This window comes from Nipponia nippon, unplaced genomic scaffold (genome assembly GCF_047370975.1).
Source record: "Nipponia nippon isolate SJK-2023a ecotype South Korea unplaced genomic scaffold, ASM4737097v1 scaffold_1, whole genome shotgun sequence".
NCBI classification, from domain to species: Eukaryota; Metazoa; Chordata; class Aves; order Pelecaniformes; family Threskiornithidae; genus Nipponia; species Nipponia nippon.
In genome coordinates, this window is record NW_028262290.1 from 91435686 (window position 1) to 91452997 (window position 17312).

At 42.7% G+C, this 17312-nt stretch overlaps 1 protein-coding gene across 2 annotated transcripts; it reads left to right on the forward strand.

Moving 5' to 3' along the window:
- Window positions 1-4214: 4214 nt before the first annotated feature.
- On the forward strand, window positions 4215-17269 carry LOC104021848 (heterochromatin-associated protein MENT). 2 transcript variants are annotated; one of them, XM_009475466.2, is made up of 8 exons: window positions 4215-4755; window positions 6652-6828; window positions 7930-8016; window positions 9637-9774; window positions 11768-11885; window positions 12465-12607; window positions 15071-15238; window positions 16127-17269. In XM_009475466.2, exons 2-8 carry the CDS (start codon window positions 6661-6663, stop codon window positions 16526-16528), a joined length of 1224 nt encoding a protein of 407 aa, XP_009473741.1. In that variant the 5' UTR covers window positions 4215-4755; window positions 6652-6660; the 3' UTR covers window positions 16529-17269. The 2 variants fall into 2 exon arrangements, with proteins under 2 accessions (XP_009473741.1, XP_087618210.1); XM_087762084.1 differs by lacking the exon at window positions 4215-4755 and adding an exon at window positions 5058-5154.
- The last annotated feature ends 43 nt before the right edge of the window (window positions 17270-17312 follow it).

Sequence of the window (17312 nt, forward strand, 5' to 3'; positions counted from 1 at the left end):
GCTTATAGCCCAGAAGAGCAGCTTCCAAACACCCCTCTTCCCCATGTACAATAGTGAACAAGCAACGCTGCACTGGCAACATCAGTTCCCTCCGTTGGCTTGGGAGGGCAGCAGTTGTGCTTTCCTGTGGCCATGAGGAACAGCATAAAGTTGTGTAGCCGTTGTGGTACTCAGTAACCACATGGCAGAGAACATTATCTAAGGCAACAAGATTTGAATGCAGGACAGAGGTACTCTTTTTAGAGTTACTCTCAGCAAAAGTCCACCTATAAGTACAACTCACCCCACCTCCACAAAAGGTATTCTATTTGGAAATACATCTCCACTCAACAAAGTATACCTGCATCTCCTTCCCTGTACAAAGTGCTGCTTCTAAAATCAGTGTCCTCCCTTGCCTGTAACCCTCAGCTCAGGGTTCAGCTGCCTGTCATCCAGGACCTATGCTGGTGCAGCCCAGTTGTGTGCTATTGACTCAGCTTTACCACGAAGGTTGTTGTTTGGGTGTGGAAAAGCACAGATGTGAAGGCCATGCAAAATAAGAAAAGTAAAAACACAAACAGAGAAGTTATGGTCAGGGTGGAATAGTCAGCATAGCAGGGCTTTAGGAGGAGAAACACTTGCACGAGGAGGTATAAAATCTCAATTTGAAAAAAAAATGAAGAATTGGAAGACAACAATTTAGCAACACCAAGGCTGAGCCTCTTCTAGGAAGCAACAAAGGCCAGCCCTCCTCCACTTGAGTAATGCCTGGCCAGCAGGCTCATCAGGGTGATAAGCATCTTAATTCTTAGCCTTGTAGCATGTTAATCCTGTCTGCTGTGTGTATTCATCAATAAGCAATTACTGGGAACTCCTAAATTGTGTATATCCAGTTTGAAGAGTCACTTCATGTAAGAGCAAAAGTTGCCCAAAGAGGTGGGAAAAGTTCCATGCCAAACCAAATGAAAGGTCTTCCCACGCTAATTTTTGTGCATCCCCTCACTTACACCACACTTCATGGCTCTGCAAAGCAATACCTCTGAGGAACTACAGCATGGTGTCCGCCAGCTGGTGAGAGGTGCAAAGGGTCAAACAGGCTGGTTTTGGTACCAAGCTACTCCCAGTCTCAGCTTTCCTTGACAGATGATGCCAAAGAGCACACCTTCCAGTATAAGACGTACTTGGGATGCAGGTGAAAAGGGTGAAAGAGAAGAAAAGGAACCCATCCAGGGGGAAACACTCTTTAGAGTTCAGCTACTGCAAGCAACATTGGAAGCTGCTCCATTTGTGCCTCCCTGTACTATTTTCATAGTAACCAGTGTCTGGCTCTCAAGTCAGGCTAACCCTTACAGAACCACAGAATCACTAAGGCTAGAAGCGACCACTCAAGATCAACCGGTCCAATGGTCATGCTTCGTACTTCCTAGGCCACCCCTGGCAGTATCATTTGTGCCTACGTGGAAGAGCAGCAGGGGGAGGGACAGATGTGCCTCAGTAGCCTCTCCACAACATCCCGAATGCGTGCCCCTAGCAAGTAGCAAATCTACCCAGCTGACAAATCAGGTCAACAGATGTGGGCCCTGTCCCCTGCAGTTACTTTCACTCCTCACACTTATTAATGGCCTTTGAGATCTGGAAGGTGCATCTGCCAGTGCTGGAAGTTAAGAAAAGGTGCAAGTCTTTTAATTTCCATGGTTTCACAATTATTTCCCCCTGTTAGGTTGGAATACCACACTTGGATACAGCAAGGGAGGCAGTCCTGGCAATTTGAATTTCCAATGCAATGTGCTAACCATGCTTGCTGTTGCTGTTCCAGAAGGCCTGGGGGCTCCGGGAGGCGACAGGCTGGCGGGGACCAGGCTTGGATGGGGGAAGGGAAGAGAAGACAGATCTGGGGCAGAGCAGCTCCTACGCCAGGAACAGGTCATGGTGCTCCAATGCTCCTCTCAGCAAGGGCTCTCCCAAGCACTGTCCTTTCTCTCCTGTCTGCCACAAAGGGTGGCTTGATGCTTTTGAAAGACAGTTCCATTTTATTCTTCTATACTGGGGAAAATGCTATTTAATCACCTTTCTCAAATGCCCCAAGGTAGCCAAGAAATAGGTGCTACGTGACTGCATTTCCAAATAACTGCTTTCAAGAAGCCCTGGGTTTGTTCTGTATCATCAAAATTGGTAACTTCAGGTCCACAAACTCCTCTTTGAAAGGTCCCAGGACTTTGTAAACTAAAGAAACAAGTTTCTACAAGAAACTGCTGAGATAAGCCTCAATACAAACATATTGTGACCATGGACTGCTTGTCACTTAGTGACTCCATGCCTGTCAAAACACATTAGATTAACATGCTTTCAGTTTATCCTACAATGAAAGATGGGGATTTTTTCTACCAGTGCAAATCTCAGCTTCATAAAATAATCCCTGCCACCTCTGTGGTAGACTGATCTCATGACAAGCAGAAATGGCAGACACAGCACACAATAATAAAGACAAGAAAGCTTACAGTGCTGGTGTGCTGTTAGTATTCAAGACAAGGACACACAAAAAAACCTGCTTTAGAGCTGAAATGCAAATGGATCTGTATTTGTAAAGCTTTTATTTTGCTATCAGTAACAGGCACAAGAAAATCCCTTTTTAAATGTTATTTATAGTCCCACCCTTTAGAGTTCTATTGCAACAGATGTGATACTTGGTCTCATTTTCTTCCTGGGGGACATAGCTGAATGAGATTTCCTGCAGAGTAAAAATCTGTAACTGGACTTAGTCTAGCACTGATTGTAAATTGTGCTGCTTTTTACTAGGTGTAACTGAAAGAGAACTGATCTTCAAGAAATGCCCAAATGGTCCACTCAGAGAGGACCATTTACAGAGTACAGGTACGGGAGTATGACAATCAAACATGCAGAAAGATACAACCTCGCATCCATGCTGAGCAAGATGGGGATGAAAGATGGCTTCAAAAAAGGTCAAAATTACTTCATCAGTACGCCAGAGGAAAATGACTGGTTTTATCAAAAGACTTTTTACGACCATTTTTCAGAGGTCAATCCACTTGGTCAACAAGCCAAGCATTGTAATGCTGTGAAACCTTGTTTCTACCATTCCGGTTGCAGCAATTCACTATTTCCTCTCACTATTTCCACCTGGCACAGCAAAACCAAGAGCACCTCTTCTTTGGCCAATTTGGTCCCCTTTGAAACTCCACTCCCTCTTACTAAACAGGATCTTGCAGCAGCTGGAATATACCGCAAAGAGTGTCTACACAGTTTGGGTACTCTTTCTTCATTTTCCTGTACTGTTGGCTCATCTTTGTACCTTGTAGTACCAGTAACTGTTGTTTGGGTTTTTTTCTTCTCCCACTCATTTACCTGAAAAACAGACAACAGCAGTTTCCAGATACATAGCAGAAAAATTTCTTAAGCACATAACTAAACATAATAGTGTCTAATACATTTCTGAAGCAAGAAAATAAGATGGATATTCCAGGCACAAAAACTGCACACACTTAAAAACAAAACGCGTGGAAAAAGAGAGGCACATCTATCACTCTTGAAACCTTGTATGGCATGTACCAGTCAGATTCGAAGTGAATATAAGCACAGAAATGTAATTCTAGTTCAAAATATGGACTTGTACTCTTTATATTGATGCTTTTTCTGTGTCGGTTGACTGCATGCTGGTAATTGATTTATTCTGCATGTGTCATACTAGTGGGCAGAGGCCATTCCTAACTACCATACATGTAGCAGAAAAGACATATAACGATCACAAAGGGAATTTATCAATGCAGTTTAATCTAAGTCACACAGGTAAGAGCAGAATTGCTAATTACACTGGTTTAAAGTAAAACATTTATGTACACCTAACTGTTTTTTATTACACCTTGCTGATATCCGATTTTACACATTCCGCGGTTTTGGCTCTCTAATCCAATACAACAGCAGTTTCAGTAAAAGAAATCATTACAAGCAGAGCTTCCAAGCAGTTTTGCAGCTTTTGGTGGATGATCCAAACTCCCTCAATCCATCACAGAGGAATAATAAGCTTGGTACAGTGTAGGGCCTGTTGGTATCTGAAGCACCTTCACCTCTTGAAACAACATCCACCAGTTCAAATGAGTCCAATGTTCACTCTTATTTCATCACTTATTTTAGGTGACTGTGTAAATACCTTCTGAGCTTCCTTTGTGATCTGCTTTCTGAAACAGAAGAGCAAAAATGTAAAATATCACAAAATAAGGGCTTCATGTGACCTGAGGGCCACAAGTATTCAAATCCTTCCCCTCTCAAATTTAACCACAGGATGAATGAGACTAACAGCCTGTTTCAATATTCCCTTTTAGCCATATCTTTCAGATTAATTTCTATTCATTTCCCCAGTTTGTAGAGTAAAAAGAAAAGGAAGCTGTAAAACTATTTCAACATGTCCCTCGCCAGTGCAGGGTGGCTGAATTCTTTTCTGTAATTCCTACAGTTTTGCAGGCCAAAAGCCACGGTTGTGGAGGACACCTGTGGAAGAAAGGCATACTGGCCTTCATGTTGCAGGAGATACACCCACTAACAGTGGCCTTGAATTGAGGAGGTCTCTCTCTAAGTTCTGAAAGCAGGTGATAGAGAGGAGGACTGGGAACAAATGAAGGAGCACGCACATTAATACAAGAAGAGGATGTAGAGAAGAAAAGGGAGGTGCAAACATTTCTACATTTCCAAAAGTATTCATTGCCTCACAGACTGCCACAGAGCCTGACTGAAGACAGATTCTTCTCTTCCTCAGGATTTCAGGTAGTGTAAATATTCATATCAAAATAACTACCTTTACTTTGGAAGTCTTAAAAATTCACGGTAAATTCTTTGGAACCGAATGGTTAAGTGATGGCGTAAAAGTCATGCAGGGCAAGGGAGTGCTCATTTTTTAGTACAAAGCGTAGCCCTTAGGAAAGCCCTATGCCAAGGCACAGTGGTCAGAATGCAAGCCCAGGACAGGCAAAATCTATGCAGCCTGGGAGGGGAGAAAGTTTCCTCACCGGTAGGAAGGGTGCCTTAATCACCAGGCTACTAGTTGATTTAGGATCAGAGGACTGAGAACAGGCTGCAGGAGAGAATACACTCCTACTGATCCTGGAATTGAACACACAAGACAGCATGACTGTAGCGGAGTGTTTTGGATGCTCAGCATGGGAGGTATTGGTTCAAGCCTCTGCTTTATTAATATCACATAACTACTGCATCAGGCATCCAGACTTTTACTTTCCCAGATGACTGAAGTGGCTAGGAGACCAGTGACCCTCACAGAAACACACACATATTCTCTCTCTCACACCTGAGAAATGCTTGATTGGTGCATGCAACTTCAGTTCAGGTACTCTCTGGGAACAGAAGATGGAGATGTCAGTTGAAATTCTTCAGGCAAAAATGTTCAGCTCAGCCCTGTTGCCTAAATATGCTCTGGGAGTATCAGCATGTCCAGGCACAGCAGTAAGAGATACCTGATTCAAAGGTCCTAAAAATGCTTAGGTATGAGCTAGGCTGCAGGGCACTCACCTCTGAAGCACTCCAGAGAATGCTGCAAAGCAGTTGCGGAGCCCTGGAAAGCTTTGAAATCAAAACTCGAGGATTCCAGAGGCTCCGGGCATCTCTAACGCTGCATGGTAGATGGCTTTGAGGACTGCAGTTTTTGATTTAAGCATGTAAATTGTGGGTGAAGATAGATTTACACACCTAGTTGCTTTTGTTGATCTAATGCTTAACCTTTCACCTGACGCCATCTTACACTAACTAGTACATGTTTTAGTAGTCTTTATATTGGTGAAGACAATGGACATTTCTGAATTGATCCTAATATTTGTCAACAGTATTAGATTGATCTAAAATATGCTAATAAGAAGCACAGGTTTGTTCTGGATCCATGCATGGAAAATAAGTTTAATCCTGGGGTTGGTTTTTTTTGTTTGCTTTCATTTTGTCCGGTAAAAACATACTTGGAAAAAGAAGCAGAACAAGGATGGAAATCTGCAGGTTCTGATAAGCCAGCAGAAAACCAGGGGAAGTCTGTTGTTGTTTAAAACAGGAACTATTTGGGGTTGCATGTAAGATACAACAGTTTACTTGAAAAACGGTAATTAACAAATCCAGCTACAGCTTCCAAATGTGGGTTTACCTACACCAAGAACATATAAAAATCTACAGATCTCTAGTAGCCTTCAAGATACATGTAGTGAATTGCATAAATTCACCATGCTTTTTTCAGCAGAAAATAATAGCATAGGAAGTTTAAAGAAACAGAAAAAAGCTCAAAGCAGCACAGTGAGCAATGATTCTGTTTCACTCCCTCAGAATCAAAGAATAATTCTATGAAACTTAAGCAAATGGGGTTTTGAAACAAGTTTGGCCTGTGAAAACATTTCTAGCTAAAATCGTGCTCTTGCTTTTTTATTGACGAAGAATCAATGAAAAAGCTGAGAACATTGAGGAGTGATGGGGAAGGGAGAAATAACGCAGGTGTTAGAAAGAGACCTACTAGCTGACTGTACTTGGTCTCTCTGCAGTATTTTACCCGTTACAGGGACACCCTCACACTGTACTTGAGAGGGCGCAGGCAATCTCCCACTAGCAGCTTTGTATTTTTTAAAAGAAGTGAAGAAGCAGTCATCACCTCTCTCTGACACTCATTTGTCTCAGGCTGTATCAATGGAACCTCTCTCAGTCTCAACCAACGGCTTCACTCTGGACCTTTACAAAAAGCTGAATGAAACTTCCAAAGGCCAAAACATTTTCTTTTCTCCTTGGAGTATTGCAACTGCTCTCGCCATGGTCTACCTGGGCGCAAAAGGTGACACTGCAACCCAGATGGCTGAGGTAAGCTCTGGAACTAGCACTATATCACCTTGCGGGTGGTTCCCACATAAACTGCGTTATTCTTCTGCCTATGGGGAACAGAAAGGAACAACACGGGAGAAGAGTGACCTGCCGTAACGTTGGGTACAGGAAATAACCCCACTCACGCTGCCGGCAGTCCTGCAGGTGACTCTTCTTCCACTTTATTTCCAAGATGTCCCTGCTCTGCACTACCCCTACGTGTAGCTTACACTTACAGTTCCCAGAGCATGGCAAGTGGTCTGCCAGAGGGAAGTTATTGACATTAGAGACTACTGCTGGTCTTGCTTGGAACTCTACCGACTATTTTGATTGCCTTTTGAACAGAATAATTCACCTGATATAGTGCTTAAATAGTAACAAAGAGACAGCTTTATTAGCAAAATTACTACTGAGCCAAGATAATTTAGAAAAAGGAGTGCCAGAGATAAAATCACTGCTTCTAGACCCCGGCTGATTCTGGAAGCAGCATATCTGCTTTCTCATACTGCATACCAAAGTTAGTAAGCTCTCCTGAACATGTGCTGGGCTGCTCAGGAGCAGTACAAATACCTTCTTCTTGTGACATAGTTAGTCCATAAATAAAGTAATCCCCCCACAAATAATGGAGACATACTAGTACTGAAAATATGATTTCACTTTAGCCTGCTTTAGCAGAACTTTTCAGTTTTGTACTCTTTTAGGTTATATGCATTTACTTAAACACATTAAATGTATAATTTTACATTTCTGTCCCAGTAGTAAGACTCTGAAGTGTACTATGCTCTTTGTTGTGCTTGGTCACGATCTGAAAATAAATTCCATGTAGCCAAGCATGAACTGTCCATTTATCTAAATAAATTAATATTTGAGCCATAATATTGATCTATTATTAAAGCAGTAAATGTGACTAAAATCTATGTAATAATGGTACAGTTATAGAGACTAAATCAAGAGTATGGTCCTGTCCTCAGTAACTTTTAATAGACTGTCATTGGGCACAACTGGTGAATTACCATAGAAAACGAATATCATTACATAACCCTTGGGCACATTTATCTTCAAAAAACAAGCTGTCTTTATGAACATTTGTCATTATCACAGGTTCTTCATTTTAACCAGACTGCAGGAGAAGAAGGTTCATCTGAGACAACAAGGCCTTCTGTGGGGAGACCAAAGAAAAGAAAGATGGTATTTATTACAACAAAAGACTCAGAGAAAAAAATCTCTGAGAAAGGGATATTTCACCACAACTACTGCTTTAGCCTTCTAACATTTTCTTGTCTTCAGTCTATGCCTACTGTCTCACTTCAGTAAGAATTATATACAGAAAGAGAAAAAGAGAATAAGCAGATAACATTACTGTAAAACTCATGAATTCAGGCCTTCAAAAGGAGAACTGAGATGCTAATAGCATTTTGATTGGCCCTAATACTGTGTTTCTTGGTTTTAGCTGGTCTATGGCAATATCGACAAATTAATTGTCCTAATGTGCTTAGGACAATTCTATCTCTTATCAGCTTTGGGTTTTTTTGGTGTAGTGAAAAACAACTACTGCATTCACACCTGACTGCAGCCCTACCCAATAAACTCCTTTCCACCTTTTTCATGCACGGACACATCAGGCAAACAAAATTCCCCTTTAAGCTACCACATGCTGATTCACCCTGGTTCATCAGGTCCGCAGAGACTTGCCACCAGGAGGAACTGCCCAGACCTTTTTCATAAATGAACTCCCTAAACACCGAAAGGCTTGTAAACTCAAACAAGCCATGTTTCTTTAGCATAGAAACTAAAAGAAAGCTCAAAGAAACTAGATTAGACAAACTGGAAAGAAAAGGTGGGCGGAGAGGTTATATCATTCTCTCCCTAGGTGGTGGGAGGTGAATCTTCAGGATGAATCATTACATTCACATTCATTTTAGCAATTCAGTGACTTTCTGAGTTGTAGCAGTCTGCCTAATCTGGCCCTTCAGACATTTCCCTCCATTACCTCTTCAGTTTGTTCCCATCCCCTTGCAAAACCCAGCCTCTCCTATCCTGTGTCCTCTGGCTACCAAATTCTTTCCCAGATGTCCTTCCTAGGAGCCCATGTCTCAGCATGAGTGAGAAAAGACCAGAGCAAGAAATGCCGCCTGACCAACCTTAGACAAGTCGCCATGAGTCAGTGGCACAGACTCTCAGTGTCTCACCTGCAGGGCATGGTATATACCATGGAGGAGGCGACTGCACCCAAGCAGCTGGAGGGGAGCAGCTGACAGGTAGCACCTCACTCCTCCATTAGCGAAGCAACAGCTGGTAACAGCTGGCAAGCAGGCCCATGCTCCCTAAAACCATCAACATTGACATCCAGGACAAGCTCCCCCCAAATCCAAACAGCAACAGCAAAATTCATGTGAAACAGAGAAAACCTGAATAGTTGGTAAGTCCATGCCCTGACATTAGTGTCTGTCAGAACAAAGCACCTCCTCAAAAGCTGCAAGGCTGCCCTGATGGGTCCCTGTGACACTGAAAATTAGGCCTGACCGTGACTGAAATGAGGAGATTCAGCTTCCCGGGTGTACCATCAGCTGATGTCCCCAAAGGCCTACACAGCACTGCAGAAACAGATCATCGCCCTACAGACAGAAAACAATTTGTCCAGTTATACACAGTGCTGCAAACATGCAACGTACTCCAAAAAGAGCTTCATCCCCTGAAATTCCTTTTTAATTAAAACAACCTGGGCATTTTAAATAACCACAGCAGGTGCAACACTTCAGACAGAAAAAAAAAAAAAAAAATCTATATTAATTGGTGTCTCTTTCCAAGGATCCTGAGCACAAGCAAGCTGAAAACATCCACTCTGGCTTCAAAGAGCTCCTGTCTGCCATCAACAAACCCAGAAGCACCTACGTGCTGAAGAGTGCCAACCGACTGTATGAGGAAAAGACCTACCCGTTACTGCCCGTGAGTTGAACATTTTTACTTAAGAATATTTTGACATTAAGAAGGATTGTCAACAGAGATGATAAAAATTTTCCAAATGATAGCACTGTGGTTTCAGTGAGAACATGAGGACAGCCCCACGGGGCTAGCCTCCCACAGACAGGAGGTCCATTTGTCTCCAACAGCGGTCAACAGTTTAGGAAGCGTATGGGAACAAGGCACACTGGGTAGCGATGCTTCTCCAGAATCTGCTGTGGTCACCAAGCAATCTGCAGCTCAGGGACTTCCTGAACTAGAGGGCACGTCTACTTAATAGACCTTGACGAGCTGTTCTTTCATGAAGTTGCAGACTTGCCTTTTGAATCTACCGCAACCCTCAGCACCAGGAGCTCCACAGCTGAACTATACGCTGCAGGAAGCACCTGTGTTTTCTGAGCCTGCTACCTGTTGGCATCATTATTGGTTCATTTTTCCTCCAACGGATGCTTCTCCGTATCTCTGGTCATCCTCGTCCCCTCTCTCTGTATCTTTTATACTCTAGCATTTCTGAGACTGGGGAGGCCAGAGCTGCATAGAGAACTCAGACAACAGGCACACCGTAGCTTTATACAGTGGCGTTCTAATATTCTCTCTTTTGTTCCCTACTCCTTTCTTTGTAACTCTTAAAATTGTATTTGCCTTTTTGGCTGCTACTGGGCAGATTTTTTTCATGCGGCCGTCCATTATAGCTTCAACACCTCATTCCTGAGCAGTAATAATCGCACTCTGTAGCATACCCTTCACTGGATCATTTATAAATATTTTAATATATATATTTTAATGTAAATATTTAGACCTGTATTTTACAGAATAAATATTTTAGCGCAGATCCCAGCACGTATCCCTGTGGTAGTCCAGTAGTAATAACCCTTCACTGTGAACAATATTTCCTCCTACTTGTGATTTCCAGTCATTTAAACAAACAAGACCTATCGCTGTAGTCCCGTGGATGCTCAACCGTTGGTGAGAAGTCTTACGAAATGCCTTTTGGTAATCCAAATAGACCGTAATGTCTCAACCTTCTTACTCACATGCTCCCCGACACCTTCAAAAAACTCCAACAGATTTGTGATTTAGGACCTGCTATTACAAAATGCTGTTGACACTCCTCCAATACGCCATGTTTATCCATACGCCCACTAGACGTATTCTATTCACTCGCCCCGTACAGACTCATGATTTCCTAATTACCTGTATCTTTGAAATCTTTTTAAAAACTGACATTGTATTAATCATCTCACAATTCCTTGGAAGGTGGTTTTAAATGAGATTACTTGTTCTTTGATCTTTGAGTTTGTTTTGATCTCCTGAGTAATTAGTAATTTGTCCTTCTGCATGCTTATTGCTCATTTTCTCCATAATCTCATGTACCTATGCTTTACAGAGAACCTAGACAATTTCCTGCTGGGAATCCCCATGAACGGTTTCACAGCAGACAGCATGGCAAACATTAATTCTGCTTTCCTGCCATGACTTTAGTCTGCCAGAACATTCCCTTTACACCTGATCCTCAATTGTCCTCACAAACTCCTGGCAGGTTCCTCGCCTCTGAAGCAAACTAAAAGCCTTGTTTCAACTTTATATGAGACTATTCTTCCCTCTCCTACTGAACCCTACAGCATAAGGCAGGAAAAAAGTATTTAAATTATATAAAATGTCATTTTGAGAAATTAAAAAAAATTGTGAAGAATGTTTTTTTCGTGGGATATTTCAAAATTACACATTTGCACTTTGGATTTCAAACACAAAAATTTGAAGTATCAGTTTCCTCGAGACTGAAGTTTGATCAGTCCTTACTTAATATTTAGCACAGAATGTATCAGACCTTATTGTAAGGGTTATTCCACTTCAAACAAATTATATTTTCTTCAATTATGTATTAGCAGGTTGTATAATCTGTTAAAGTCATTATTTCTAACATTTTTCTAACTCAAATTTACTAAATAAGCATAAATTTTCCAATTCTATCTTTCAGAAATTCTTACAGCTCATTACAAGCTATTACAATGCAAAGCCACAAGCTGTAAACTTTAAGACAGCTGCAGAACAAGCCAGAGCACTGATCAATTCGTGGGTTGAAAATGAAACTGAGAGTAAGTACCACTCCGATGGCTTTTTTCTGGTCTCACTTTCAAATCATCTGTATGTCCACATTTATTGCTCTTGCAGCCAAGGATCCATAGAAAATGGAAACTTAGGGGAAGTGATGAGCAAAGTACAATTCAATGGCTTGAAGAATGTCCTTCTCCAGACCTAACTGCTGCTCTTTACAAGGTCCTTCCTTTGATTCTTCACGCTGTAGCCTCTTCTGAATTACTTCTCTTCAGAGGGAGGCACAGGTAGATACCAAGTGGCTCCACTAGTGACTCGTGAGGGTTTTACTTCTGCATTCTTCAGCTCCTTACAACCAACTACACAGAACATCCAAGCTATTCCACTCTACCCACTTTGCCCTCTTTCCAATGTCATTTACTACTGAAATTGCAATAAATATATTTAAAAAAAAAAGATGCAGAGATACTTCAAAAGCCATTTTTACCATATGTATACCATGAAAAATATACAGTAAAAAAAAAAAAATGCTAGATAGGTAGGCACAAAGAAGGCACAATTAAAATCGGCGAGTTGCACAGTCACACTGGAATAACAGTCCTATTTGTCTGATTTTGCAGGGAAAATCCAGGATCTGCTGCCTGCAGGATCTCTCAATTCTCACACTGTACTGGTCTTAGTAAATGCCATTTATTTCAAAGGAAACTGGGAAAAGAAATTTTTGGAGGAAAATACTTCTGAGACGCCCTTCAGACTGAGCAAGGTAAATTCCTTGTCTATATGACTAGTGTCATATGTCAATATGTCTATTACTGAAGAGCGAGAAACCTGTAAATATTTCATCTGCATTTCGTATGCCACTGCAACACGACTCATAGCTGGGCACGTGGTATAACCTCAGTGAGAACGGCAATTGTGAAAATAAGTCAGCATAATCTTATTTACACATATCCATGAGAATATGATTATAGCTCTTGAGTATCAAAACACTTGAGAACACCGTGGTTAAGTAGCTTAAAGACAGGAAATTTCCATAATTACCAAGGTCCCATTTTCAAAAGCGAGAGTTGCTTTTGAGATCAATGCTTACACACCTACGTCTCTTTTCTGCTTTTGAGACACAGTCTACACTCTGAGTTCAAGGAAACTGAACCAGCAGTTCTTTCCTCACACACCCTGGGTGTTGCGTAAAACCTCAGAGGGAATTTTCATGGGGGTTCGTCATTTAAAGCCGAGTGCATAAGGATATGTATTCAGCATACACTGAGGGCACGTTATTGAGCTAACAGTATTTAAATGATCGTGCGCTGACGATTCACAGTAGCTGACTGCATGCATATTTTTGGACTGTGTCAAAGGTGACCAAAATTATTTGTCAATGGAAGCATGTATCTTGTTTGACATAGATTATGAGTGCAAATACCTTTTGTATGCCAGGCAATGGAAGTGATTGTGTCAATGGTGTGACTGCGTATCTGGAACCTACCATGCTGCACGTGCAGGTTTAGGATCCGTGATGGTACACGGTTGTGGTGGGCTGACCTTTGCTGGCTGCCAGGTGCCCACCAAGCCGCTGTGTCACTCCCTGTGTGTCACTCCTGTGTCACAGAGGGGGCTCCACAGGACAGGGGGAGAAAAATAGGACGACAAGCTCATGGATCGAGATAAGGACAAGGAGATCATTTACCAATTACCATCATGGGCAAAGCAGACTCAGCTTAGGGAAATTAATTTAATTTATTGCCAATTAATCAGAGTAGGACAATGAGAAATAAGACCAAATATAAAACACCTTCCCCCTACTCCTCCCTTCTTCCCAGGCTCAATGTCACCCCAACCCTTCTACCTATCCCCCAAAGCAGCGCAGGAGGATGGGGAATGGGGGTTGTGGTCAGGTCATAATACTTTGTCTCTGCCTCTCCTTCCTCCTCACACTTTACCCCTTCTCCAGTGTGGGGTCCCACCCACGAGATACAGTCCTTCCTGTCCAACGTGGGTCCTTCCCATGGGCTGCAGTTCTTCACAAACTGCTCCAGTGTGGGTCCCCTGCAGGGTCACAGGTCCTGCCAGTAAACCTGCTCCTGGGTGGGCTCCTCTCCCAGGGGGTCACAGCTCCAGCATGGGCTCTCCATGGGTTGCAGCTTCCTTCATGGCACATCCACCTGTTCCAGCATGGGGTCCTCCATGGGCTGCAGCGTGGATATCTGCACCACCACGGTCTCCGCCATGAACTCCAGGGGAATCTCTGCTCCTGGAGCACCTCATCTCCCTCCTTCACGGACCTTGGTATCTGCAGAGTTGTTTCTCTCACATCTTCTCACTCCTCTCTCCCAGCTCCTGTTGCGCAGCAGTTTTAACCTTTTTTTAAATATGTTACCACAGAGGCGCTACCAACATCACTGACTGGCTCAGCTTTGGCCAGTGGCGGGTCCGCCTTGGAGCTGGCTGGAACTGGCTCATGTCTGATCTCCTCACAGAAGCCATCCCTACAGCCCTCTGCTACCAAAACCTTTGCACGGAAACCCAATACATTGGTACACAGAGAGGGTTTAATTCACAGAGTACCCAATACGAAGCTTGCGAACAGATAAACTTCTGCACTCAAATGTAACTCAAATGTAAAGGAGAGAGTGGATATATTAGTAAAAGCTCTGTGAACATAATACAGCATAGGAGTTCAGAAGACTATTGGGTAATCCAATTTCATTTGGTAATCTGGTCCTCTGTGGTTTGGGGAAGAGGAAAAGCCAGCACAGGCCACAGAAAATACAGTTCAGAGGCAAAGTGAGACAATCAGTATTGCCTGGAAGTATAAAATAGGCAAAAGAGTTGATGGCATCCAGGGCAAGAAAGTCAACGTTTTTTCCCCCCAATCAAGGTCCTCATTCCAAAAACGTAGTATTTGGGAGAAAACATGAAACACTTAGAGCAGTTAATTGCTTATCAAAGCTAAGCAAGTAACTTCATTTTAAAATGACAAATATATTACATGTGATTCAGTTAGCAGGTAGATACTGTATGTGTCTATGCCAATTTTTTGTAAAGATCCCAATGACTTTGAAAAGGGTGTGTGTGTGATACTGTCCAAAGGAAAGGGATCCAAATGCTGCTGACTCTTGTCCTTGTTTACGAATTTTTTACTTTCAGTTCAATGAAGCAAGTAATGGTTATCATCCATTTTAAGGAATGAAGTAACTCTATTTTTTATGTCTGAATTTTTTCACAGACCAAAACTAAACCAGTACAGATGATGTTTCGGAGAGATACATTTTTGATACTCCATGAAACAACCATAAAATTCAAAATCATTGAGCTGCCGTATGTGGAAAATGAACTCAGCATGTTTGTTCTCCTACCAGATGACATCAATGATAACACTACTGGTCTGGAGCTGGTAACACTGACCTACTATTGCATTACATACACTATGAGACAGTAACAGAAACAGATAAAGAGACTGAAGAAGAACGAGCTTCAAAATCATGGCAGAATAGGTTCTGATGTGTGCATACTTTGTTTCATAAACTGTAACACCATGATTTCTCAGCTTAGGATTCAGAGCATCTGATAACATTGCAAACATAACATTTTACTTAGGGATACATCTAAAAACTATGTCCATACAGCTGTTTTAGCCTATTTTGTGTCCTCTTTTCTACTGCCAGAATAGCACAAGGAAAGCAAGGACCAAATCCGAATCACCATGCCCTAGCGTTACCTTCTCCTGAGGGCTGTATTAATTCATTTTTATGTCATTTGCAGTCCGAATTTGCACCTGATATTTTGTGGTGAGGTTTCTCAAACTAAGTGCTGACTAGCCTGACCCAGACGGTATCAACAGCCACTCATGACCATGCCAGGATCAGTTTCAGATTCTAAACAGATCAGGGCAAGCAACTTCCTATTTGTACCTGAGGTCCCATGCGTTCCACTTATTTACCACTACCAAGAGAAAAGTTATCCATATACACACATAGCAAGCACCCATTAATATCATTACGAGTCACACATTGCAAAAAAGCAATATTCTTCACACCAGAAAAAAAGTAATGAACTACTCTGAGGGTTCAGGCCTATACCTCACCACCTTTAAGAAAATAAATGAGTCACTCGGCACTTTGCAGGATCATGCCCTATGAATATAGCACATGTTCCAGCTTTATCCACTGCTGGTAGCTGGGCTCTGTTTTGCATGTTCTCGATGAGCGTTAAGACACTGGTGTGTGCACGTCTTGTCTCTGTCCTTCACATTCCAACTATTTTCTTCCTCAACTCATTGCAGGTGGAAAGAGAGCTGACCTATGAAAAATTGGCTGAATGGACCAAATCAGACAATATGATGAAAGCTGAAGTGGATCTGTACCTGCCCAAGTTGAAGCTGGAAGAGAATTACGACCTTAAATCCACTTTGAGCAGCATGGGGATACGAAATGCTTTTGACCCAGTTCAGGCTGATTTCACAGGGATGTCAGTGAAGAAGGATCTTTTCATCTCAGAAGTTATTCACAAAGCTTTCGTGGAGGTCAGTGAAGAAGGTACTGAGGCAGCAGCTGCCACAGGTGTCCTGGTGCTGAGATCAAAAACACCAACGACGATTTTTAAAGCTGACCACCCTTTTCTCTTCTTCATCAGACACAACAAATCACAAACCATCCTCTTCTTTGGCAGACTCTGCTCACCCTAGTCAGAGTTCCTCCTTACCCTGCAGAGTAGGAGACGCTCGCTTGCCAGCTCAGAGGCAAATACCAAAACCTGAAACTCCTGCTGCCACTGGGGGGAGCGGGACCTGAACCCGTTCTCCATCCGACCACACACACCAGGGCCTGAAGCACAGCTCCACCTGTGCTTCTCTCCTACCCCGAAGGGACAACCATGGCAATGGGGAGCACACGATGCCTTGCATCCACAGAGCAATCCTGGTTGCCATTCAGACCAGGCATCAAGAGTAGCTGTCCCCTAAGCACTATTAGCTACGGCATTTCTACCCCTTCGCCTCACAGCGGCGTGTACAAATGCACACTAACGCAGGACGTCTCCTCACCCTCATGACTAGAGCCCCTGATTAAGATGTAGTCTTAGCACTTACTCCTACTCTGCAGCAGTTAGACCCTCCTCCTGTTTAGCCCTTGATTAGGTCCTTGCATTACAGATGGAAGAGACCCTCCCTACCCAAGGCCTGTGGCTATTCCCTTGCCTTCCTTCCCATCCCAGCTCTAAGTCTTCATCAGCTCCCAATTTCACCTCAATTGGCTTCACATGTCACTCTACTGATTCCTTTAAAAAAATAACAAATTAAAAAATACACCTCTGTGAGGGCTATTTGCCTCACTCAGACCCTCAGGTACATGAGGAGGGGCCAAGCCCGTACAATCTCTGGCTACAGCAACACCTCACTTTCGTCCAAAACAATCCACACTTTAAAATAATAAATAATGATAACCCCTCAGGGACTGGTGGTGTTTTCTGTC

Bases quoted from the DNA above. Each gene is read 5' to 3' on its own strand.
- LOC104021848 (XM_087762084.1), top strand. From the start codon at position 5,116: ATGACTGTAGCGGAGTGTTTTGGATGCTCAGCATGGGAG. The intron at 11,886-12,464 runs GTAAGTACCACT...CTGATTTTGCAG, and splicing joins GGTTGAAAATGAAACTGAGA to GGAAAATCCAGGATCTGCTG. The intron at 12,608-15,070 runs GTAAATTCCTTG...ATTTTTTCACAG, and splicing joins CGCCCTTCAGACTGAGCAAG to ACCAAAACTAAACCAGTACA.